The following is a 27,562-nucleotide window of genomic DNA, read 5'->3' as shown; positions in this document are numbered from 1 at the left end:
CGACGCTTTGACGCAAACGGCATCCAGTGTACCACTATCAACCACCAGAACCTGTACTTGCACCAGTACATGCCAAAGGCACTAAATACAAAGCAATCCAGGCAGCTATGACAGAAGAGACCAGCAATGATTTCAGTGGCATCACAAGGAGAGTGACTCTGAATGCCCATTTTCTTCCAAAAAAAGCCTCTCATCAGCCCCTTTTTCCCCCTCATCCTTGCTGGGAAAGGCAGCTGGGAAGGGTCTCCGCATTCGGGTCCTAAGCTGTCCTGGGCACCATCAAACATCATTCTGCCGCGTCAAACTGGTGATGTGGATATCATGGATTTCGATGCCTCTTCACTAGAGCCACGCAGCTCTTCCACCTCACCTCAATCTACAAGAGCTTCAACATGGTGGAGCAAAGACATGAGTAAATAAAGATGAAACAGCTCCCATACTCTAGTAGAATATGAATCAATAAAGGATACATCTGCAGAAATTGAGACTCCTTGTACAGGACAGCCCCTTTTGCCTCTGTCTTCAAGACATTCACTTTAAACAGATTGATGTGCCTGTACTTGGAAGGTATCATCTCTACAAAAGAGACAATCCTACTGGTGACAGGGCAAAAGATGGGGTTGCAGTGTTCGTCAATGACACTTTTCACTCCCCACTGTGTCTGTTCGGATGGTGGCCCATGTTGCCGTCATAGTGTGCTCTGTGTACATACCGCCCCATCAGCCTCTTGACAGTGCAATCCACACATCTTGATGAACTACCCTTTCCCTGTTTTCCCTTAGAGGACTTCAATGCACGTAGTGCGCTATGGGTTCTAACAACACTTGCCCCAAGGGTTGGATACTTGAAGAGACTAATACTACAGATATAATACACATGAACATGGGTCAAGCTACAGATTTTAGCACCGCTATGGATTTGCCTATGGCCACAGACTTCTCCTCCTGCTTGTCTGTCATTGTAGACACTGCTCAATGGGGAGTGGACAATGATCTTCATGGCAGCAACAACTATTCTATAGCTGCATCTATCTGCCCAATGGAGCAGATCCCAAAAGGAAGCTGCCGAGATAGTTGTTCCAAAAGGCTAACTGGATGCTTCACAGGCAGCTGGTTGTTTTCGAGCAGTGTGACGGTGTCCAGGATCAGGTGGATCACATTGCAGCTGTGATTCACCAAGCCGCTGATGTGTCCATCCCAAAGTCAACGGGAGGCAACTTGGCCCTTGATGGAATGATGGGTGTCATTCTGCAAAGAGGGACAGGAGGGCAGCTATGCACAGATTCAATCAATGTCCTACAGAAGATAATCTTGCACCCTCTCGAACGGTGTGTACACTAAGGCGAAGAGAATAATTCATGAGAGTACACAGAGGTCTTGGCAAGAGTTCCTGAACTCCATCGATAGATCCACATCTGTAAGTTAAGTATGGGAAGCCATCAGGAGGATCTCAAGGTGCAACTCATGACCGCCAACAGCTGCTGTACAAATATAGCAGTCTCTCCTAACGTCACCAAGAGACACAGCTCAGACAATGGCTGCATCATGTAAGTCCCTTATGGCTGATTCGAGCCAGGATCCAGCTTTCGATCGATATCGGGAGACACAGGAGAAGGCTGATTCTGATTTCTGTTCCATCAACATGGAGAAATACAGCCAGGCTCTATCTCTGTGGGAACTGGATTCTGCATTACCAGTAGCTGTGACATGACATCTGGAAAAGATCTGATAATGAACAGCATGTTGAAAGTGTTGGACCCATGGTCAAAGGGGATCATTCTTCAGGTCTTCAAATTTAATGTGGATGACTGGAGACTTTCCCAGCTCATGGAAAAAATCTATTTTATACCCAGTTTTAAAACTAGGGAAGGATTGGACAAACCCTGGTAGTTATAGTAGCATTAGCTGGACAAGCTGCATAGGACAGACACTGGAGCACATGATCAACCAGTGCCTAATGTGGGTTCTCGAAATCAGATCCCTACTAAGTCACTCCCAGTGTGGGTTCAGAGAGTTTCACTCCACATTCTATAATCTGACCCTGTTAGAAGCAGCAGTTCAACAAACTTTCCTTTGTAAGCAACACCTTATTGGTGTTTTATCCTATCAATAAAAGGCCTACAATACCATAATGAGGCATAATATTTTGTTGCAGTTCTATCAGTCAGGGTTCCTTGGATGTCTGCCCACTTCCATACGGTCCTTCTTTGACAGATATTTTAGATACAAGGTTGGGAATGTCCTTTCTGACCATTGTAAGTAGGAGAATGGTGTGCCTCAAGGGAATGTTTTAAGTATCATGGGGTTCGCCACTGCAATAAACAGTATTATGTCCACAGTGTGATGCCCCATAACATGTTCCTTGTTTGTAGATGGCTCCTCCAACCTCACAATGACCAGTAATTGGAACTGACAATCAGGCAGTTGGAGGAATGGTCTTACACCACAGGTTTTAAATGCTCTTAAGGAAACTGTTTGTGTTGATTTTAACTGCTCCCACTTTCTTTTTAATTTACACATTTTAAAACTGGGGAATACAGTCCTCACTTTTACTGCAAAAGTGAAATATCTGGGCTCTACTTTTGATGAGAAGCTAACACCTTAAAGAACTGAAACTGAGGTGTCTCAGGGTCTTGAACATCCTTAAATGCACCAATCAGACATTTGGGGGGGGGGGGGGGGGGGCTGACAGGACATGCCTGCTCCAACTTTATGAGGCCTTTGTGCAACCCCGGCTTGAATATGTATGCTAGATCTATGGGCCAGCAAGGCCTCAAAATACCGGATGTGGTTCATCATGAGTGTACTAATCTGTCAACATGGGCCTATCGCATGACTGCTGTTGCTAGCCTGTGTGTGGTGAGCCTCTGCTTTCTATTCGACATCATCTTCTCATTGTACGTGAAGCCTATAACGCTTTGTCAGTTCCTACATTACCAGCATCCAACTACGTTGTTGCAACCACCACTGGAATGGCTGTTCAATCATCAGCCACAGGCAACAAGGCCATTTGGGATCTGTGCATAGGAATGCCTTGAGTGGAGGGGGGGGGTGCATTAAGGTCCAAAGCTAGGGTAGAGTATGCATCCTCCTTGCTAGTAATGAGGCCCAGATTAATTTCAGAACTGACTGCTAACAGGAAGCATTGTACCCCACATTACATTCTTGTGATTACATTATTAAGATTTCATGTCACCACCAAGATTTTATTACTGTTTATACAGATGGGTCTACGCAGGGAGAGTTTCTCAGTTGTTCTGTCATGTTTACCAACACTGTCCAGAGGATAGCGCTTCCACAGCAGTTTTCAGTTTATTACACAGAATTGTTTGCTGTCCTGAAGCAAGTGGAGCAGATGAGACAGCGTCATGCAAGAAAATCCTCATCTGCTCAGATTCTCAAAGTGTCCACCTTGTTATTGGACAGTTCAAATAGTGTAAGAAGAGCACGAGACACTGTTTTCTCTTACAAAGGCAAGACAAGGAAATCATTTTCTGCTGGGTTTGGGGCACATAGGGATTCAGGAAAATGAACTTGCTGATGCAGCTGCCAAGGGGGCTTGCTCCCTACCTCCTCTTGCTCACTGTTCAGTCCCCCTGCAGGCTGTTACTTCATTTGTGACCAGGAAGGCCAAGGGCCGGTGGGAGGCTCAGTGGTCGGAAGGGAGGAATATTAAACTTAATTCCATAAAGCCTTCAGTGAGACCATGGATGACCTCCTTCCGCCTCTAACTGTCTGTAGAAGTAGCCTTACGTGGTTCCAAATGGGACATTGTCCACTGACACATGGCTTCCTCAAACGTCGCGAGGCACCCCAATTCATCAGAGATGTGGACACATTTGGAACAGTATGTCAATATGACGTACTTTAATTGAGTGTGTTTTATACAAGGATTGTCCACAAAGTAAGTTCTGTTTCTATTTCTACCCGTGACAGCGCTATGATCGCAGTTCCAAGCATGCACGGCAGTTGCTCTAACTCAAGGAGAAGACAAGTACGCCATTTTCAGATCACTGCTGCCGACGTGTGCTTTGTAGTGCTTCTTTATAATATCACCCGTAATTGAAAATGCCGCCGCATGTGAAATCAGATCTGCGATTCATTTTCTAATAGCAAAGAAAGTTAAACCAAAGAAAATTCATTGGCAAATCTGTGAGGTTTATGGACAAAATGCTATGAGTGATTCAATGGTTAGAAGATGAGTCAGACTGTTCAATGAAGGATGTGATCAAGTGCACAATGATGAATGAAGAGCACACCCATCTGTGGTTACTGGTGAACTGGTTCACACAATTGAAGAGAAAACTAAGCAGAACCATAAGTTTACACTTAGTGTCCTTGCTATGGAAGTTCCGCAAATCTGACGATCACTAATTCATGAAATTGTTACTGAAAAAAATGAAATTTCGAAAACTTTGCTCACGTTTGTTACCCAAAATTCTTACTGAACAGCACAAAAACAACGGATGGGCAGTGGACTTCAGTTTTTGACACACTACAATGAAGAAGGTGATGGTTTTCTTTCTCGGATAGTCATGGGGGATGAAACTTGGGTATTGTACGACACCCCTGAAACAAAACAGCAATCAATGGAGTGGAGGCACACTTAATCCCCAACAAAGGTTAAGCCTAAGCAAATCTTGACACCTCGAAAAGTCATGCGCACCGATTTTTTTTTTTTTTTGGGGGGGGGGGGGGGGGGCAGAAAAGGCATTTTGCTGACTGATTTCTTACCATGAGACCAAACAATCAATGCACATGGTTACTGCGAGACCTTTAAAAAATTGTGCCGTGCAATACAGAACAAGCACCAATGATTGCTGTCAAAAGGTATTGTTTTTTTCCATGATAATGTCCGACCTCTCGCAGTGAATGTGACCAAACAACTCTTACAGGAATTTGATCATCCTCCATACATCCAGCACCTAGCTCCTTCATCTCTTCTTACACCTAAAACCTGTCCTCGGTGGTCAACACTTTAACGATGATGACGAGCTGAAAGAACATGTTACCACATGGTTGAATACACAGGTGGCAACCTTCTGTGAAGAAGGCATAGAAAAACTTGTGCCACGCTATGACAAGTGCTTACAAAATTTTGGAGGTTATGTAGAAAAGTAGTTTAACAGTCGTAGATTTTTGTACAATAAATATTTTTTCTGTATCTGTACATATTTGTTTTATATAACCAAACAGAACTTACTCTATGTACATACCATGTAAGATGATCTGATGATTGATCTGGGACTCCCAAAGGACCTGCCCTCTGTTTAATTGATAATGAGGTGAGTGTTGTTCGTATTTTAAGATTTAACATGGTGTCCGAAATTCTTTCCAACATAATGGATGTGTGATTTTAATGTGTCACGTAGGGCTCAGTCACTCACATTTATAAATACTCATCCAGCCACAGTTATCTGCCCCCCCCCTTTTGGCTGGTATTTTATCCCTGATTTTATTTGTGTCTAGTTATTCTGCTGTGCCCCTTTGGGATTTTATTACGAGATTTTCTGAAGCTCATCTTATCCGGGTGGCCTTGCAATTCTTGTGGAGGAGAGTGAAACTTGGTTTCCCATTTATTGTCATTTTTAAATTTTGTTGGTATATCACTGATGCAATGGCACTGATGGCTTTGGTGTTTACTCGTCCTCAGCCATAAATATTATTATTAATAATAATAATAATGTCCAAAAGCGAATGTTTTGTTGTCAATTATTCAAAGCTGCACACAGGAAAGACGGTATCTAGTGGCAACCACCTCAAGCAAAACCAAACAGTCACGCTATGAACACAGTACCAAATGCTCTCTTGCAGCCAAACATGTAACTATGTGCTGAAACAGATATAAGTGAGGTTTTATTTTTTTGAAGGCCTCTTCTTAAGTTGCTTGAGTATACTCGGGATTTTAAGCTTCTGTCAAAATAATAGTGAGCTATCTCGAGGTTTTATGTTAACAAGTTAAATCAGAGACGCATTCAGTTCACAAGTGGGAAATTGCTACTCCTCCACTATAAAATGATTATTTACTGAGAGCTTAAATACAGCCAAAAGAAGTAAACAAAAGCTATTTTGGAAAAAAAAAACTGTTGAAGGCAAAAGCAAATGTTCCAGTCAAAAATATCCCCAATCACCACTTTTTGTTAACTGTCAGTTTCAAAGCACTACACACACACACACACACACACACAGAAGGAGGACGCTACTTTCACGAAAAATAGATACAAATGATGCCAAAAATAGATGAAAATTTTGGCAAAAACAGATGCTACATTTTACACACCCTAATAATAGTTGTCTTTTTATATGTGTGTTGATTTGAGGTTACCTGTGAACTATTCACTCTTGTGCATGTGAAATGGTCAGTAAATAATATACTCCTTACAACTACTCCATTGCATACCTTAATGTTAGCCACTAAATTCTATATCAAGCCACGAAGAACACATTTCCTATACCTGTAGCTTATTCTTAATCCAATTAGTCATCTCCCTTAGATTTTAGTATTCAGACAAAAGCCAAATGACAGCATTGGCAGAAGAAGGAAAGAAAACATCAAACTAAATAACACAGGTAAGGTAACAAATGAAACTCTACTGCAGTTTCCTTTGCCATACTGGCATCAGCCTTACCATGTTATCTGTTAATACACTATTTTGTCTATGCAACGCTCAACACAGAACTTCTATGCAGTACTGAAAAGCAGTGTTTGGTCAATGGAAGGTATTTATAAAGTAAACTGTATCAGTCTAAATACCGTTTGATTTTGTATGAAATAAATGTTTCTTACTAAAAGTAATTACATACATTAAATGATGGTGGCTTATGATTCCAAAATATTTTACAAACAATACTATCTTTGTTGTTCCACAGTTGCAATATTCAAGAACCTGTTAGATTAACACAGCTTTCACAGATGGTATCCATTGTACATCATCCACAACTTTTTGTTGAATGTTATGAATGTAATCAGTTCTCCAGCCATTAAACCTGAAATCCATCCACTCCAAAACCTCTGCCCCCAAAAAACACATTTATGAACCATTGTTGTTCTCTCCTTCTCTCTCTTCCTGCAGTCTATATTTCACTCACCTCTTCAGTCATTTATGGTGAAGTTGTCATCTTATCCCTGATGTAAAATACTTTTGGAGATTGGACAACTTTCAAATCTCCTGCTTCACAGTGCACACACAAACTGAGAAGAGTGTGCCACAGTCAAATTGCTGTTGTAATTATGACATCACATGCCACTTTTGTCTAACAACAACAACAACAACAACTGCAAGAAACTGGTTCACTCACAGCTAGAAGGGTTGACTGTGGCACTCCACATACATACTGTACACTCTGTTTTGAAAAGGACCTCCTCCATCAAGTAGAAGAGAACCCGACAACAAGCACTCAAAACACTACCCATGCCATGGACATTTGTGGAGCAAACAAGTGCATGCTATGAAGCAGAACTTTTGAAAGTGATCTGATCTTCAAACTTACTTTACATTCAAATGAACCATCCTGTATACATCCACATACTATCCATCATTTTCTAGTATAAAACAAGAACTGGAAGCTTCACTAAAGTGCCAATGCCCTGTAAAATGAACAAGTTTATAGTCTCTATACAATTTGAGCAATTTACTAATGGAAAAAAAGTGAGCAATTATCCAATTGTGGATATGGAATACACAGAACCAAGAGAAGATTTTTTTGTGAAATTTGTGTCACTTCCAGAATAAATTTTTTGTTATGCAATGAAATGAATCTTTGTAACCAATAAGAATGTGTGGCGCATCAAATAATAAATCTTTGACTTTCATGATAAACAGTGAGAAATCTAGGAAAGATGGAAAAAATATCTTGGACAAGTGGAGTTTCAAACTGACTGGTAAATTGTGTTCTGAGGATGGGATGTGCTCCAACAACTGATACTGCACGACTTTGTACAAGAAAAGAAAAAGATCCAAATTCTTCTAAGTCTATTTTAGTATATGAGGTGTGATCGGAAAGTTTTGATAATGGATTCGCTACTGCTTACTGGTTTGGCAGGTAAGTACACAGAGGGTATGGAGTGAATCAGTGCCTTGTCCTTGAACGCCCTCTGACAAGAAGTTGCGTTTCCATTATTCAGTTCGTTGTGGCAGCTGGCTGAGTGCGGGTCTGTTAGGGTTTGTTGCCAGATTCTGTCTGCATGCAAATGGACGTAAAAATTGAGCAATGAGTTTGTGTGAAATTTAGTTTAAAACCGGGAAATCAGCTTCTGAGACTTACAAACTATTAAAAACAGCTTTTGGAGATAATTGTATGAGCCAGTCAAATGTTTTTGTCTGGTTCAACAGATTTAAAAATAGGTGCGAATCATCTGAAGATGAGCCACGGTCCGGCCGCCCTTCCACCTCAGAAATGAATGAAAATGTTGTGAAAGTTTGTGACTTACAAGGAGACGGCACAACCGTGGAGTCGGGGATTTGTCCGAAATTTTGTGTGGTGAAAGAGGACCCCTAACACCTCACGTGGTTAAAATATTAGGACGCACTACCCGGTAAATCCTGGGAAAAATCGATCAAAAGTTTCTTAAGTGCCTTACGAGTATAAAATGTTAGTCCACTGCAGAGCTGCCGTCTGGCCTAGATGGTTAGGGCTCGGACTCTTACGCCAGAGGTCTCGGGTTCGATTCCACCTCCGGCACTTTTTTTGTTCTTCTTCTGTTTCATTTTCTTTTGTCATTCCACCAACTATTCAGAAAGTTTCCCAAACCCACATTATCTTTAACAAATTAGTTACATTACTGAATAAAAAATTTTTCTTTTTGTCCAACAACACAATTCATGGCAGTGGGTTTTCCATTTTTCATTGTAAAGGACATGAGGAGAAACATTGGCTTTTTAATCAGAATAACAAAGTCGACTGGGAAACATTCAATTTTTATACATGTAATGATTATAAACAAGAACCACAGTGGTAAAGGGCGTTTGCAATAAATCTGTACAAAAACATGCCTCATTAACATTTACGAAAATGTTTCGAGTTTCTGATAATTTTGAGGCAAACCAGGCATATTGAATCATGTCTCAGAATATTGGTGACGATAATTGATGGTGAATTATTGAATGAATTTTTATTCAATCTTCCCAGGAATTAATTTCACGATTCTCCTGTAACATTGTGCTGCAATTTTGCAAGCGCTTTATGAAATTTTTAACTTGCCTGTTGAAGTAAACATCACAAGGTTACACGAAAGAAGTGCATTTTTTTGGAGGTATGACTTTTACAGATCAAGTTGGCATATTTTCGTCGTCTTGAAAAATTGCATCATATATCTCCGGATTCGTTTGACCTCCCCAAGAGTCAATGAGAAGTAAATATTTATTCTCCCCGACGAAAGATTTTAAACATTTCTGGATAAAATCTATGTATAAAACTGTTGTTAATTTTCCAGACATCGATGATGTTACGATGACGTTCATGTAAGTATTGGCATAGCCATCTATTAATTTGTCAATACGAGGTCCGAAATGACCGATCGCTTCTTGTAAGCATATGAAGACATGTGGGAGCAGTTTTCTGGATAATGTTATTGAATATTGTGCGGTGTATGAATGCGTCACTTATTCAAATACATCTTTTTCATGAAAACTGTTATACTCCCTTTTTCAGTGAGAGTCCTGTTGAAAACAGATTGATATTGGCATCCTGAAACAATAGTATTTTTAATATTAAACAATATTCGAATGTGTATGTAAATATATTTTTCTATAATTAAATTTGAATTGATATATTTTACATTGTAAAAACATTTTGTATGCAAAAGGATGTATTTACCACTTTGGTCAGTATTTATCACATAATCCTCATGATATTGTGGGATTAAATGGCACGTCTGCCGATGAAAGGTCTCCACAGACGCCTGGATGTCCTCCATTGATGCTGCTTCTTTTTTCAAACCAGTTTACTGATCTTGCGTTGTGAAATTCTGTGCTTCTGTTTAAATGCCGTGACCCATCGATCAGACACCTCGAATTTGAAATCGACAAATTGTGCAGCCATAGCTAATGCCCATTGCTGTAAATTTCTTGTCGTGACTTGTTGATATTGCTATCTTGCTTCCATAAAACGGTCATAGGTCCACAAATCTATCGCCTCAAATTTATCCATTCACGTACCACCACTTTTAATATCTTTCTCCCATTGTGAAAGATATCAATTGGCGGCATCCATTTCCCCCCCCCCCCCCCCCAATGTCGCCAAGGACCATATGGGGGTGTGCTTTAGCAATATTCACGACTTTGACTTTGTAGGCAATGGGAATCATGTCACTTTTAAATCTTTTCGGTGACAGTTTATATTCGTCTGGAGACGAATCACTTTGTGGAACTTTGAACTGTTCGTCGTTCTCCTCACTTTCTTCGCAATCCTTATGAGCGTGAATTAATTCCTCTTCAGTTACGAATGTTTTTTCACCCAAAAGTTCCAGTGTATTATTATAAAGTTCTCAGGCCAATAACAAAGCATTGCGAGAAATTTCTTCCGAAGATGTCGGTGCAATTAAATTATTTTCCATCAACAGCTTTTCATAATACACTGGGTCCTTTAATCGTAATTTTGATAGACCACTATGAATGGATTCTTCAGGAATTTCTTCTCATATTCCAGATGATCCAGCAACTTCTTCAGTCAACATGTTTAACCTCGGATCGGAATATCACTTTGAAATTTGAAACAGGCACATCTGTTCATGACGAAATTGAAAAACAAACTGCCGTTTACTTCTCACGGCTCGCGCACAGTCCTAAGCACAGGTGTCAGTTATAATCCCAAGGGGTCCCTTACAAAGCCCCTTTAAACCTTGAAACCCCATAGAACGAAATAGAACAACGAGCACGAATATTTTTCAGTGAATGAAAAACTTTAAGTTCTTGAGCTAAAATAATGTTTTAGAAATAATATAGGTTTGAGAAACTCTTTGGATAATTGGTGGAATAACAAAAGAAAATGAAACAGAAGGAACAAAAAAGTGCCGGAGGAGGAATCGAACCCGAGATCTCTGTCATAAGAGTCCGAGCCCTAACCATCTAGCCCAGACGGCGGCTTGGCAATGGACTAACATTTTGTACTCATAAGGCACATAAGAAACTTTGGATCGACTTTTCTCAGGATTTTCCGAGTATTTTAACCACGTGAGGTGTTACGGGTCCTCTTTCACCATACAAAATTTCGGACAAATCCCCCACCTCACAGTTGTGCCGTCTCCTTGTAAGTAGCGAACTTTCACAACAGGTTGAAATATTCAGTTTTTGGTTCTCATATTATTTATCACATAGCGAACTCCCTTTTCAACCACCATAAAAGAAGAAGGTACACGTGGAAAGCCCCAGGAGATACTAGAAGACACCAAATCGACTATATATTAGTAAAATCGCGTTTTAAAAACCAAATCAAGGACTGCAGAAGCTACCCGTCTGCGGATATTAATAGTGATCACAACCTTGTAATGATGAAATGCTTACTCAAACTCAAGCGATTAGAGAGAAAAACGAACAAAGTATGGAACAGAGATAACCTAAAGTCTGAAGAACTAGTGATCCCTTATGCACGGAAAACTGATGAGATGGCATCAAACATTATTCCCGGGAGTACTAACGAGGAGTGGAAACAAATCAAAGAAGGCATACATAAAGCAGCAGAAGAATTTATTGGGAAAGCCAAACCTGTAAACAGGAAAGAGTGGATAACACCTGAAATAATTTGTCTAATGGAAGAAAGAAGACTATACAAAAATGCCTTTGACGAGCAAAGCGAAAACAAATATAGACAGCTTAGAAACCAAATAAACAGAGAATCTAGGAAAGCAAAAGAAAATTACCTCAACAGCATTTGTAAAGAGGTGGAGGAAAACATGGTTAAAGGAAAAACTGACTTGGCCTACAGAACAATAAAACAAAACTTTGCTAAACGGAAAGTAAAATCTTCAGGAACTATAAAGAACAAAGAGGGCAAGGTACTATTTGGATATGACACGCTGAAGAGATGGCAAGAATACATTGAAGAGCTATATCAAGGAGACCCTCTAACAGATAATATGATAGAATTAAGCGAAGAAGTAGAGAAAGAAGAACTAGGGGACACAATTCTGAAAGATGAATTTGAAAAAGCACTAAAAGAACTACCAGATAAGAAAGCGGCAGGTGTTGATGATATACCTTCTGAACTAATTAAGAAATCAGGAGACAAAATGAAAGCTACATTACTGCAACTCATACAGAAAATATACAAAACAGGTGAAGTTCCTGAAGACTATCAGAAATGCATCATATTCCCCATACCTAAGAAAGCATCTACTATGGACTGTGAAAACCATCGAACACTCAGTCTTCTTTCACACGCATCAAAAATTCTAATAAGAATAATTTTGAAAAGAGTTGAAAACCAATTGAATAGCACTCTAAGTGAAGACCAATTCGGTTTTAGAAGCGGTGTAGGGACGAGGGAAGCAATCTTATCTTTAAGACTAATAATTGAGAAACAAATTTCCAAAAACAAACAAGTATTTATAGCCTTCGTAGACCTCGAAAAGGCATTTGACAATGTTGTATGGCCAGAAATGTTTAGAATTCTGAAGAAGGCTGGTCTGAAATATAATGATAGAAGGATAATCTTTAAAATATACCAAAATGAAACAGCCTTAGTTAAGAAGGAAAACAAAGAAGAAACAGCAAGAATAAGGAAAGGAGTGAGACAGGGATGCCCACTATCTCCAGTAATTTTCAACGCATATATCCAAGAAGCAATAGACAAAATAAGAGAGAATATTGAAGTAGGAATAAAACTTAACGGAATGAAAATAGATATGTTGCGATATGCAGATGATATCGCCATAATTACAGAAAGGAAAGAAGATTTAGAAGCCGCACTCAATGAAATGGAAAACACCTTAAAAGAACAGTATGGAATGAAAATAAATAAGAAAAAGACTAAAGTGATGGTGAGTGGCGCCCTGAACTACAATGAACCCATACGAATAACAATAAAGGGAGAGAAACTAGGGCAGGTTACAGAATTTAACTACTTAGGTAGCAAAATAACAGCAGATGGAAGGAGCAAAAGTGACATTAAAAACAGAATACAACTTGCCAAAATAGCATTCAATGGAAAAAGAAACTTACTGACGAGTAGAAATGTTAGTTTAGACGTAAGAAAGAGAGTCATGAAAACCTATGTGTGGAGTACAGCCCTTTACGGATGTGAAACTTGGACTTGTGGAAAAGAAGAAAAGAGAAGATTAGAGGCATTCGAAATGTGGTGCTACCGGAGAATGGAAAAAATCAGCTGGCGAGACAAGGCTACAAACGAAGATGTCCTCAGAAGAGTGAAAGAAAACAGATCTCTTTGGCAAAATATACAGAAAAGAAGAATAACCTTCATAGGTCACATTTTACGGCATAACAATTTCATTAAGAGAATATTAGAAGGAATCATTGAAGGAAGAACTCGCCGAGGACGACCTAGATTAACCTACATTCAACAAGTAATAAATGACATCGGGTGCCAGACCTATGCAGATATGAAGAAGAAAGTTGACAAAAGAACGGAATGGCGTGCTGCTGCCAACCAACCTGTGGGTTGATAACCGAAGAAGAAGAAGAAGAGTTATTTTTTGGTCCTGTGACAATAAAAGACCTTAAGAAAGAAGTAATTGAGAGCTGACCACAATAACATTAAATCAGCAAGCAGTAACTTAGATTTTTATGCAGATACATAACTACTTCTGAAGTTACATATATACCTGTGGAGTATTGTGCCTGGTTTTCAGAAGAACTTGGTAATTCAACTGTTTCCACAACGTGTCATCAGCAGTAGCAACAGCAAATTGAGCAATGCATGGTGTCAACAGATTTTTTGCTCTCGACTGTAAATTTTCTACTCCACCAAGCGTGTTCTCCATCTGCAAGGAAAAAACACACATTATACTATAAAGGTAAAGGAAACACTGTTAAATACATGTCATCTGTATTGAATCTGTCTGGCAGAATGAAATCTAATCGATTTTTGAACAAATTCACTGCAAGAACATTTCCAAGAGGACTATTACCTGGTCAACAACTGGTTGCATCAAACTATCAAATCGTTCCTTATTAGTAAAGTTATGACTGTCATATAGAAAAACTTTATGGAGAGTTTTAAGAATGTATTCCAACAGCACAGCTGCTTTTGCTTCTGCTTCCTCTCCTTTTCCAAAATATAAGTCTTCTGTTTTTGTTTCATTATTCTGATCCAACATCTGAGCAGCATTTTTAATGAAATGTCCAGCAAAAAGAACAAATAAACCTTTCAAGCACTCTGCAATATTGCTTGACAACCTGTAAATAATATAAATTATTAATTAGTTGTATTTATATATTTCAGTTTCATTTAAAACTGTTTCACAACCCTGCAGGCATCAGCTAACTGTGTTCTGAAAAGAAACATATTTATGTACCGGTCTCAAGACATGATAGCCACAAACTACGTAAGGTTGATAAAAATATCTCTAGCAGCTTGCAGCACTGGTCACATAAAACGGCAAGGATCTTACTTTAGTCTCTTCCAACAGTATGACGTAGATTAGGCATTTTAAAAGACATAAAAATCAATTTATTTCAAGCATTTTTCCCCTGTACATCCACGAGTAACTTATCACCTAGTCTACAAAACATTCCTTGTTCTTAAATTGCATGGCCCCACTGTCCCACTTACGCTTTATTATACAATGATAAATTTCGCATGAACAGACACAGAATATAAACAACTTACTACTTGTTCCACTGATCTTGAAATGGCCATTATTCTTTGAGTGCTAGGGTACAGGAGACATGGAGGGACTAAATAAACTCCATTTCAATCTTTATATTCACAGTATTTTGCCAAAATGACTCTCTCCTCTGTCTCAAATATGAGTCTAAATCTTAAGGAAAGTTTTCTGAAAGTGTTTCAAGATATTTTTATGGAATGCTGCCTTGCATGGTAGTGAAATGTAAATGATAAACAGTTAAAATAAGAGAATAAAAAACTTTTGAAATGTAGTGCTACAGAAGAATCCTAAGAATTAGATGAGTAGATTGAGTAACTAAGGAGGAGATACTGGGAAAAAAGAAATTTATGGCTCAACCTAACTAAAAGAAGGGATTGACTGATAAGACACGTTCTGAGACAAGGAACCATCAATTTGCTAAGTTTGGAGATAAGAAGTTGTAGTGGCAGACCAAGAACTGAGTACAGCAAGTAGATACAAGTGGACATAGTTATGCAGAGATGAAGAGACTTGTGCAGGACAAACTACCGGGTAGAGCTGCACTAAATCAGTTTTTGGACTGAGACCACAATACACAATAGCTCCACAGCAAAGACAAGAGTGAAAACGATACCAAAGTCCTGAATGTACATCAAACTGACATGGCATAGGACAACAAAAAAGAAGTGATCACAATCAATGTCGGCTCAACCACCTTTTCACCACGTAAAACCACAACAATTAACACATTTTCAAGGTCACGCCTTTGTCATCAGAATTACTATACAAGTATCTCTAAAAGTGATCAATATAAAAATGTAAATGACAATAATAAAATTTTGTGGTCACTTCTCTTGCAATCACATCTTCTTAAGACATACTTCCACAACATCTGCCCATCTGATAAAATGAAATGGATGTGCTGTCCTGAGCATTAGCAAAGTCGCAGTAACAGCCACTCACCTGCACGGTCCATACGTGAACAATCCACGTGAACAGCTGTTACTGTAACAATGTCTGTACCCAGGATAGTACAGAAGCCATTTAACTCAGTTTATTTTATAAGCTGGACAGATAATGTGGAAGTATATCTTAAGAAGACACGGCTGTAAGGGAGGTGGCCACATAATTTTATTATTTTTATTTACATTTTTATCTTGATCGCTTTTAGAGACTCTTGTATAACAATTCTGATGAAGAATGTCTGACATGCAAAACATATTAATTTTAGTGTTTTTAAACTGTGTAAAATGACCTCATACCCATTATGGATAAAATCAAAGTGAACACAATGTAGCACCTGACAATGAAAGATCTCTCTCCAAAAAGTGCTGACAATGTTAAAAATGAATGCCACAGTGACGGCCTATAGTCTTTTATTTGCATATAAAACATTAAAGCAAATAGTGGCTCAGTATGATTTATGGTCCTTTCCACCAACAAATATTGAACATCTTCACAAAATGGAGCAGATTTGCAATTAGAATTTACTGAATGAATTGTGCCAACTGATCTTTAATTAAATAAATAGTGATCAAATTATCTGAGCTTTCACCACCATATAGTGATATATGATTCATAACAAGAATCTGAGACTCTTAGGCCAATACTACATATTATTTTGGATTCATATCGTGTTCCACAAAATTGAGTGATTAACACTGTCAACAGGAACAACGCAAAAGGAACGAAGGAATAGCTATTGGAAATCCAGTTAGGTAGTTGAATACGTTATGATCGATGAAAATGTGTGTCTGACCAGCGCTCAAACTCCAGAGTTCCTTCTTATCACGAGCTGCCACATTAACCATTAGGCTATCAGAGCATGACTCCAGACTTCAGTCAAACTTTCACTGTCACTTTTGTTTCCATCTATGATTTTTGAACACTATATCACATGTGGAAATATCAGTAAACAATGAAAGATTGAGTTAGGCCAGAATGTATGCTCTGATAGCATAATGGTTAAGATGGTTACTCGCAATAAGCAGGAAATATGGGGTATGAGTCCTGCTCAGACACAAATTTCCAACTGTTCCTACATTTTTATGCAAGTACAGCGTATTTGAATAGTTTGCGCTGGTACTGTTTCATGTCACTGCACCTTCAGTGATTTCAAACAAATCACCATACATAAGAGCTCACTGATAGATAACTTCTTTGTAGACCAAGATAAGTTTAACCAGATAAATGCTCAGCCTGTTGAGAATGGTCTTTCTGATCATGGTGCACAGCTAGTCACAATATATGACATAGCTCCATTCAGCAATACTAAACAGTCCTCCAAAGTAGTACGTTCAGTCAACGATTTAACAATTGCAAATTTCAGGGAAAGCCTACAGCAGTTAGACTGGGATGAGGTGTACCGTGAACCTGATGCCAATTTAAAATATAATTTATTTCATGACATTTTTGTAAATGCATTTGAAAACTGCTTCCCCAAGAAAATAGTTAAATATACTCGTAAGAAACCTTGTAACAAACCATGGCTTACTAAGGGTATAAAAATATCTTGTAACCGGAAAAGGGAAATGTATCTGACAGCAAGAAAGAGTAGTGACCCAGAAACTATCAAAAATTATAAAAACTACTGTGTTATATTAAGAAAAGTTATTAAAAAATCCAGGAGTATGTGTATCATGTCTGAAATCAGCAACTCTGATAATAAAATTAAAACAATTTGGAATATTATTAAAAGAGAAACAGGCCAACCAAGAGCAGAGGAAGACAGTATTACCATCAAATTGAATGAAAGCTTTACGAACAAAAAGTCAGAAGTTGAAAATATTTTTAATAATCATTTTCTAAATGTTGTGGATATAGTAGGATCCAGGTGTTCATTAGAAGATGCTAGGCTGTTAATGGAAGAGGCCATACCTATGCAATTTGATACAACTGAAATCTCACCCACTTCTCCCTCTGAAATTAGGAAAATAATAAACTTGCTTAAAAGCAAAAACTCATATGGAATTGACGGCATTTCCAACAAAATACTAAAAGCTTGTTCTCAACAGATAAGTAAGATTCTCAGCCACCTGTGTAATAGCTCTCTAGAACAGGGTATTTTCCCTGATAGACTGAAATATGCTATTGTTATACCTTTGCATAAAAAGGGGGATAGATCTGATGTCAACAATTACCGTCCAATCTCCCTTCTAACAGCTTTATCCAAAATTTTTGAGAAAGTAATGTATTCAAGAGTAGCTTCACATATCTGTAACAATGAAGTACTAACAAAATGTCAGTTTGGTTTCCAGAAAGGTTTTTCAACAGAAAATGCCATATATGCTTTCACCAATCAAATTTTGAATGATCTGAATAACCGAACACCACCCATTGGGATTTTTTGTGATCTCTCAAAGGCTTTTGATTGTGTAAATCATGAAATTCTGCTAGACAAGCTCAAGTATTGTGGCATGAGTGGGACAGTGCACAAATGGTTTAATTCATACCTAACTGGAAGAGTGCAGAAAGTTGAAATAAGTAGTTCTCGTAACATGCAAAGATCAGCACATTCCTCAAACTGGGGAACTATCAAGAATGGGGTTCCACAAGGTTCAGTCTTGGGTCCTTTGTTGTTGTTGTTATTATATATTAATGACTTGCCATTCTATATTCATGAAGAGGCAAAGTTAGTTCTCTTTGCTGATGATACAAGTATAGTAATCACACCTGAGAAACAAGAATTATCTGATGAAATTGTCAATACTGTCTTTCAGAAAATTACTAAGTGGTTCCTTGTAAATGGACTCTCACTGAATTTTGATAAGACACAGTACATACAGTTCCGTACAGTGAATGGTATGACGCCATTAATAAATATAGACGTTAATCAGAAGCATATAGCTAAGGTAGAATATTCCAAATTTTTAGGTATGTCCATTGATGAGAGATTAAATTGGAAGAAACACATTGATGATCTGCTGAAACGTTTGAGTTCAGCTACTTATGCAATAAGGGTCATTGCAAATTTTGGTGATAAACATCTTAGTAAATTAGCTTACTATGCCTATTTTCACTCATTGCTTTCATATGGCATCATATTTTGGGGTAATTCATCACTGAGGAATGAAGTATTTATTGCACAAAAGCGTGTAATCAGAATAATAGCTGGAGTCCACCCAAGATCATCCTGCAGACATTTATTTAAGGATCTAGGGATATTCACAGTAGCTTCTCAGTATATATACTCTCTTATGAAATTTGTTATTAACAACCAAACCCAATTCAAAAGTAATAGCAGTGTGCATAACTACAATACTAGGAGAAAGGACGATCTTCACTATTCAAGATTAAATCTAACTTCGGCACAGAAAGGGGTGAATTATACTGGCACTAAAGTCTTTGGTCACTTACCAAATAGTATCAAAAGTCTGACAGATAACCAACAAGTATTTAAGAAGAAATTAAAAGAATTTCTGAATGACAACTCCTTCTACTCCATAGAGGAATTTTTAGATATAAATTAAGAAAAAAATTATTAAAAAAAATAAAGAAAAATAAAAAAACACACAAAAAAATAAAGTTGTTATATTAACTTAAGTATGTTGTTAAATTAACCTAATTATGTCATGCATTGGAAAATTCGACTCGTTCCACATCATTACGAAATATCGTATTCATGATCCATGGAACTAGTATTAATCTAATCTAATCTAAAGAGAATAATACATCAGCCCCTGCACAGTTGAATGACACACCAACATGTGCACCAATCAACTTGCTGCTCGCATACTTCAATTGTGTTTTATCTTTGACATCATACACATTGTGTTTTATCTTTGACATCATACACTATAGTATTTATCTTTGTTGTAGGTATGGAAGTCAGCCACATGTGGCACTTAATCTATGAATAAACAATGTAAACAACTCTTAGATGCCAATTTGTCCTTTCTCGAGATAGTACTTCAAGTGATATAATTATTGGATATGAATATAATAGAGGGAAACATTCCACATGGGAAAAATATATTTAAAAAGAAAGATGATGAGACTTACCAAACAAAAGGCAGGTCGATAGACACACAAACAAACACAAACATACACACAAAATTCTAGCTTTCGCAACCAACGGTTGCCTCGTCAGGAAAGAGGGAAGGAGAGGGAAAGACGAAAGGATATGGGTTTTAAGGGAGAGGGTAACTGCTTGTGTCTGTGTATATGCGGATGGATATGTGTGTGTGTGTGTGTGTGTGCGAGTGTATACCTGTCCTTTTTTCCCCCTAAGGTAAGTCTTTCCGCTCCCAGGATTGGAATGACTCCTTACCCTCTCCCTTAAAACCCATATCCTTTTGTCTTTCCCTCTCCTTCCCTCTTTCCTGACGAGGCAACCGTTGGTTGCGAAAGCTAGAATTTTGTGTGTATGTTTGTGTTTGTTTGTGTGTCTATCGACCTGCCAGCGCTTTTGTTTGGTAAGTCTCATCATCTTTCTTTTTAAAGATATAATTATTGGCATTTATACAGGGTGAATGTGACTGTTTTGAGTGAACTGTGTACTATTATCAATGATTATGTCCCACTTATAACAGAAGAAATGTAAGTATGCCAGGAATCATTTTATGAAATGAAATACAACACAAGATACATCTGGAGGTTCTCTTGATGACAGTGCTTCTAGGAAGAATAAATATTCTAATTTACTGTCAAAATCTGGTAATTCGTGTTAACAAGATTCTGTTTTAGACTGATTGATATTTGCATTTTATGCTCCAAAATTAACTAATTTTTTATTATGCAGAGTGTACGGTATCGGTGGCCAAGTGGAAATTATAGAAAATTGCAATTGTAATTAATTTGTATTTACTTTGTAATAATTGTGATGCAGAGATTCATTTTATACGTCAAAAACATGCAGTGGAAATTATGAGGCAAACCAAATGTTTGGTTAATGCTTTGAGCATGTTATGTAACAGGCAGCAGCTGGTGCTATACTGACAGGTATAATCAACATGCCACCTCCTCCTACTGTGCTGTGGTTTGATGACAAAATTCAAAATCGTCTACAGCTCTTAATGTTGCATGTATTCAAAGTATGTCAAAAGCTGCCTTGGAAGGAAGTACAAACCTTATTGTGACAGTAGGCTGTGGCTGAAGAGTGGAAACACTTCTCTTTATGGTATTGCATCTGTAATCAGTGTTGAAAGTACTGGATGTGCAATGTATGTCAAAATATCGAGACTCCTGTTCAACAAGGACACCTTTAGAAGATGAAACATTAGAAGCAGAATGGCAGCGAAGTCAAAAAGACTCATGCAAAAAGAATTACAGTGGGGCAAGTGGAGACATGGATGTTCACACTACAACTAAAATATTTGAAAGATCCATCATGAAACACAATGTAAGGTAATAGTGCAGCATTGATAAACGTATTTAAAATTCACAAGAGGCAGTTGACAAGATCACAGAAAAGAGGAAGAAAAGATGAGGAACACCCTGATTATGATGGAGGAAGGTTTCAAATGTCCACAAAATGAGAAGTTATAAAATTTAACAAAGTAAACTTTAAATTAGTTTTTCTACATAATTTTTTTTAGGAACTTATAACTCCATAATGGTTTACACTAGAACCTTGTTTATATAGGTAACTTGCTTAAAATTGACTACAATGAAGTAAGCGGGGGTGCACGGCAACTGATATGTGATTAAACACACAAAAAACTGGCATTCAAAAACTGTTCATATTACAAAAATTTCATTAAACTTTTATCTGGTGGGACTCTAGTACTCATTCCAATCCAGGTTGTCTATTGAATCATTAAGACTGTTTTATGCGAGTTTCATGATAATGTGTCTACTGGCTGAGCAACAGTGTTCCGAAATTGTTTAATGTCATTATATGGTTATTAACAAACAATTGATAATGTTAATATTCATTGCATAACTTCTTTTCCTATCAAAAACTGTATATTGACTCCCTTCAAACATGTGTGCAATTCACATTTAAATATGTTACTATTTAGCACATATTTTTAATTAAACTAAATACTGTTGCAATTTCACTAACCCCCCCTTAAATTTGCCAAATTAATTTGAGCAACAGGAAATGGGCTTTGGGTCCTACAAGCTTATGGTCTAGTACTGACGCTAACAACAAGATCGTTATAAGGACCCACTGAGACTAAAAATGTACCATGTTCCTTTGATAACACACTCCTCATATCACAATTGAGAAATGAATACCACTCCAATGCACCACGGCAAATATTTTACATCTTTTACAAAAACATGGAAACCCTACATCATTATGACATGATCAGATCAGGATGACATGATATGGAACAAAATAAATTTTTCCTCAAAGTTCTCAAGTTTCACATGCTACTGTAAGCTGACGGATATTGCCACAGGCCATTTCTGTAAAGAGGTGGTGGCTTTTAGTAAGTTGGAAATGGGCACAAGGACCCAGTAGGGCAGCTGTGAGCAGAAGGGAGGTAAAACGTTTTGAGACCAGTGTTCTACAGGCAGGAAACTACTTCCCTTCTGAGCTCAGCAGAATATGGTTGATAGATCAACATGAAGGAAGTAAAAGGGTATAATTACTGACAACAACACCTTTACTATGGAACAATTACTTTAGACGTTCGGCTATATCAAGTATTTTGGCAGTCATAAAATTTACAACTTTACTAATATTAAAGCAGACTGTGACAAATAATATTTCATTGATTAGCTGTTGTTAAAGGTAATAACTTCAGCTGCAAAGAGTTTATATGCAATACCTGACACAGATACAAGACTGCGAGGTAACAGAGTAGTAGAATTGATTAGTTTATAGACACACAGAGATAAGATAGAAACTGTCACACAGTGGCATGCAATTCTGGGATTACAGTAACAGCATAAAAGATTAATGTAAATCCAAATACATGATTTCCGTTCAGAACTTGCAGTGACAGTATTCATCACACTGTTCCACTGCTCAATCCAGTGTGTCAGTTTGCACCACGAACATATTAATTCATTCAAAATTTACGGAGGTTTTGCTGACAAGAAACACACATTACTTTTGGTAGAAACTTTAATTTTTATTTAGAAAATGTCTGGGTAGAAAAAAAAAGTTAATTAGAATTTATTTTTTAAAATCTAATCTAATTTTGATGATGTTAACACTTCCTTTACTTACTTTTTCTGTATGAATGTTTACACGTTAAAGTTTCAATCTCTAACAATATTTCCTGATTGTATACTGACACTTTTGCCATACATGTCCAACTAAAATATAGAAGTAGTGTTGTTTGTGTACAAAGTCAACTTCAGATGTTGCACAAGTCTAAAAAATTTCATTAGAAGTAATTTGTCAAACTACCTATGACAGAAGTTTGTATTAACACTACAGTGTAGTCCTTTCAAATCTCAAATGACAATGTATACCAACCTGTAAAAGGTGATGATCCTATCCTTGTGAGCTTCTGTTGCAGTTGCCCAATGGAAGATATTGTAGTATAGTGGCCTGAAAGAAGATTCTGACAGTTTCAACACAAGTGCTACAAGGGCATCAATGATATGACCTTCAGCACTAAAAATCACATCTGCAGGATGACTACTTGTTTCTGAACGAAACTGTAATGCTTTTAGGAAGAAGTTGGTTAGTTCCAACATTTGGTGTTGTAACTCTGCTGCACTCATTGCTGAGAAGCTATCAGCCAGAACCCCTGCCAGTGGTCCCAGAGCCTGCACATCTTCTGCCATCACTTTGGAATAGCATTTTTTAACAGATGGGATCAATATACGTGATGGCACTGATGTTGCAATCTTCTGCCTGGAATTTTTACTCTATTAGTTACATTCTTTCTTTACTTATCATTTCTGTAGCAAAATTTATATATAAGTTGTTTCTACTCTTCAATACCCTGTTACATACAAAAATAATGAACAAGAACGAAAACTGATACTGAATATCCTGATACATATACTAGACAACCAAGCATTATACTCAATGTTGTCCATAAAATTTTAGTTGTTATGTTTTTGTCAAGATGAAGTGTTGCATAAATCTCATGAGCAATTTCTTCTGGAAACACCAAAAGAAATACAAAAGTCCTTACAACCGTTTCTATATTTAATACAACTATTTTGTGTACCAAAATCATACCCCATTTCCATTTGTGCATACATTTAAAAAATGTAATTTCTAAATGTGTGGTAGCATATCCAAAGACAATAAAGGCAGTAGATAATCAGTAAGCTAAAACCACACATGGAAATTCGGTGCATATATAACGCTCAACTATTTTCAAAAATACTACATGCAGAAGTGTGACTACAAATGAAAATAAAGAGAAACATTGTTTTTAATTTTGTATTACACAGTAGCATAAACAGGATCTGAATAGACTATGCTGGATCAACACACAACACGAGAGATTTTGAGCAAGTGTGGTGTAAGGATGGATAATTTTATCCTGTAGGTTGGGCACGTGACAAAATATCACTCTGTGATTGGCAATAGGAACTTTGGATAATGATAACCTTCATTTCAGGGAATAACTAATGGTAGTCTAGCCCTCATGGAGGATGTGGTTTAGCTATTCCAGTAGAGGGTAATATTATTTAACTCAGAGGTTATTTCAGACTCATATCTGAATAACAATCCATTTGTGTGCTACTAACTTGCAGTTTGTAAAATTAATATATCATAAGTAGGCCCGACAAATTTAATCATTACAGACTTTGAAGCTATTCTGAACATTGTAATTTCAAATATATACCAAACATGGCAGAACCGACAGATCAACTCAACCTTCTATTGTTCTGTCAATCACTGAACTTGCAAGAGTCTTCAAAATTTTATGTTTGAAATTATAAGATGGTGTGTGTTTCAAATAACCATGTTACATCTTCATGTCATCATTTATCAGTAAATTATCATCCAATTTTAAGAGTAAAAATTATACTACAATGCTTGGATAAAAATTAAGAAAGATCTTAAATAAAACCACAACTTATTTAATAAAAACAGAATATAAAACTCACATACAATGGCCAAACTTATGTCAGAACATACCTAATACCCTTCAGTTTTTGTAGTACTGAAGATGTTTTCTGATTTTCTTGCTCATGTTGCCATCTAGCTGATATTTTGCATATTTCCAGCAGAATTTTATCCAAATATGGACTCAAAAAATTTGATAAGCTCTCAACAATTTTATGTAATGCTGTAATGATAGCAAGCAGCACTACATCAGGGCTATAAAAAAAAATATCATTTACCAAAATTAAAACATTTTTAAACAGGCTGCACAGGTATAAACAAATGCTACTTCTAACTGGCAATCTGAAGAATTTTAGGTTTAACACATCACAACCCACTGCTATTCTTGAAGACTGTGTTTATTATCTGTTCTTTATACAGGGTGTTTCAAAAATGACCGGTATATTTGAAACGGCAATAAAAACTAAACGAGCAGCGATAGAAATACACCGTTTGTTGCAATATGCTTGGGACAACAGTACATTTTCAGGCGGACAAACTTTCGAAATTACATTAGTTACAATTTTCAACAACAGATGGCGCTGCAAGTGAGGTGAAAGATATAGAAGACAACGCAGTCTGTGGGTGCGCCATTCTGTACGTCGTTTTTCTGCTGTAAGCGTGTGCTGTTCACAACGTGCAAGTGTACTGTGGACAACATGGTTTATTCCTTAGAACAGAGGATTTTTCTGGTGTTGGAATTCCACCGCCTAGAACACAGTGTTGTTGCAACAAGACGAAGTTTTCAACGGAGGTTTAATGTAACCAAAGGACCGAAAAGCGATACAATAAAGGATCTGTTTGAAAAATTTCAACGGACTGGGAACGTGACGGATGAACGTGCTGGAAAGGTAGGGCGACCGCGTACGGCAACCACAGAGGGCAACGCGCAGCTAGTGCAGCGGGTGATCCAACAGCGGCCTCGGGTTTCCGTTCGCCATGTTGCAGTTGCGGTCCAAATGACGCCAACGTCCACGTATCGTCTCATGCGCCAGAGTTTACACCTCTATCCATACAAAATTCAAACGCGGCAACCCCTCAGCGCCGCTACCATTGCTGCACGAGAGACATTCGCTAACGATATAGTGCACAGGATTGATGACGGCGATATGCATGTGGGCAGCATTTGGTTTACTGACGAAGCTTATTTTTACCTGGATGGCTTCGTCAATAAACAGAACTGGCGCATATGGGGAACCGAAAAGCCCCATGTTGCAGTCCCATCGTCCCTGCATCCTCAAAAAGTACTGGTCTGGGCCGCCATTTCTTCCAAAGGAATCATTGGCCCGTTTTTCAGATCCGAAACGATTACTGCATCAAGCTATCTGAACATTCTTCTGCCTTAGACGACACTGCAAACACCTCGTGGTTTATGCAAGATGGTGCCCGGCCACATCGCACGGCCGACGTCTTTAATTTCCGGAATGAATATTTCGATGATCGTGTGATTGCTTTGGGCTATCCGAAACATACAGGAGGCGGCGTGGATTGGCCTCCCTATTCGCCAGACATGAACCCCTGTGACTTCTTTCTGTGGGGACACTTGAAAGACCAGGTGTACCACCAGAATCCAGAAACAATTGAACAGCTGAAGCAGTACATCTCATCTGCATGTGAAGCCATTCCGCCAGACACGTTGTCAAAGGTTTCGGGTAATTTCATTCAGAGACTACACCATATTATTGCTACGCATGGTGGATATGTGGAAAATATCGTACTATAGAGTTTCCCAGACCGCAGCGCCATCTGTTGTTGAAAATTGTAACTACTCTAATTTCGAAAGTTTGTCTGCCTCAAAATGTACTGTTGTCCCAAGCATATTGTAACAAACGGTGTATTTCTATCGCTGCTCGTTTAGTTTTTATTACCGTTTCAAATATACCGGTCATTTTTGAAACACCCTGTAAGTAATGATATGTCTGAACAAGCTAACATGCTGCTCCAACAGATAGCAGTTTCTTTTACAGTTAAATGTGTTAATATGAGGAATCTCACCAACAGAGCTTTTGATAATGATTCCAAATCACAGATACTAAGTTATAACAACTTACAGAAATAACAGCAATGGATTATTTTCCAAATTATTAACAATTTCCATAATGAACTATACATTTATTTGTGGCTGTACATTACCAATGAATAGTTTCAACTGTAGGTTTCTCGTGAGTTCTAGAGAGATAGTTCCATGCTCAATGTTGGTTTTAGAACATAAATTACAGCAGACACATTCCATAAATAGTTTTCAAGGTTGAGATATAATGAAACTGGCAATACAATAAAAATACCTGTAATATCATGCTCTTTTCTACTAACCCCCCCCCCCCCCCCCCCAAATTGCTGTATTGGAATATTAATTTCAAGTTACTCACTTCATTGTCAAATATCCATAACAATATGAATTCTTTCTGGGAAGAGGGTGTATCTTACCTGTATCAGCTAAAACCTGTTTATATATAGGCCTAGAATAAAATAAAATAATCTTACAATAATGCTTAAAGTGATTATAAGCAGCAATCGTGTCATGACCACAGTAGATAAATATGGCAGGTTTCTGAAGTTTTTGACTTTGGCTTATCATAGGAAACAGATCATAGGAAACAACTGGTTTTCTGGTCAGTCTTCTCTTCTCCTCCCACAATCTCTTAATTCTCTCGCCGAGGCTCCTCCTCCTATTCTGTGTCCAGGTAATCTTGGTCCCTGTACTTTGGTTTTTAGTATCTTTCCCTATAACAACTGTTAATCCACTGAGCTGGCTATACTGTAAAATGTGAAAACAGTTGGATTTTGGAGAAAAGTGATAACAATCTGAACCCAGATCCTTTCAAGTCT

The 27,562-nt window shown here is 37.8% G+C and overlaps 1 protein-coding gene across 1 annotated transcript in view; it reads right to left on the bottom strand.

The window, feature by feature from the left end:
• LOC126191010 (HEAT repeat-containing protein 1) overlaps positions 1 to 27,562 on the bottom strand; it is a 283,709-nt gene that overhangs the window by 7,800 nt on the left and 248,347 nt on the right. The window contains exons 21-24 of the mRNA XM_049931695.1: positions 24,767 to 24,949; positions 23,138 to 23,521; positions 14,083 to 14,350; positions 13,777 to 13,935 (exon numbers count right to left, since the gene is read on the bottom strand). Coding sequence (XP_049787652.1) covers positions 13,777 to 13,935; positions 14,083 to 14,350; positions 23,138 to 23,521; positions 24,767 to 24,949 — 994 coding nt within the window. The remainder of the gene's footprint in view (positions 1 to 13,776; positions 13,936 to 14,082; positions 14,351 to 23,137; positions 23,522 to 24,766; positions 24,950 to 27,562) is intronic.

Source organism: Schistocerca cancellata, chromosome 6 (assembly GCF_023864275.1).
Source record: "Schistocerca cancellata isolate TAMUIC-IGC-003103 chromosome 6, iqSchCanc2.1, whole genome shotgun sequence".
Lineage (NCBI taxonomy): Eukaryota > Metazoa > Arthropoda > Insecta > Orthoptera > Acrididae > Schistocerca > Schistocerca cancellata.
Note: the sequence above shows the minus strand (reverse complement) of the source record. Positions and strands in the feature narration are given on the sequence as shown.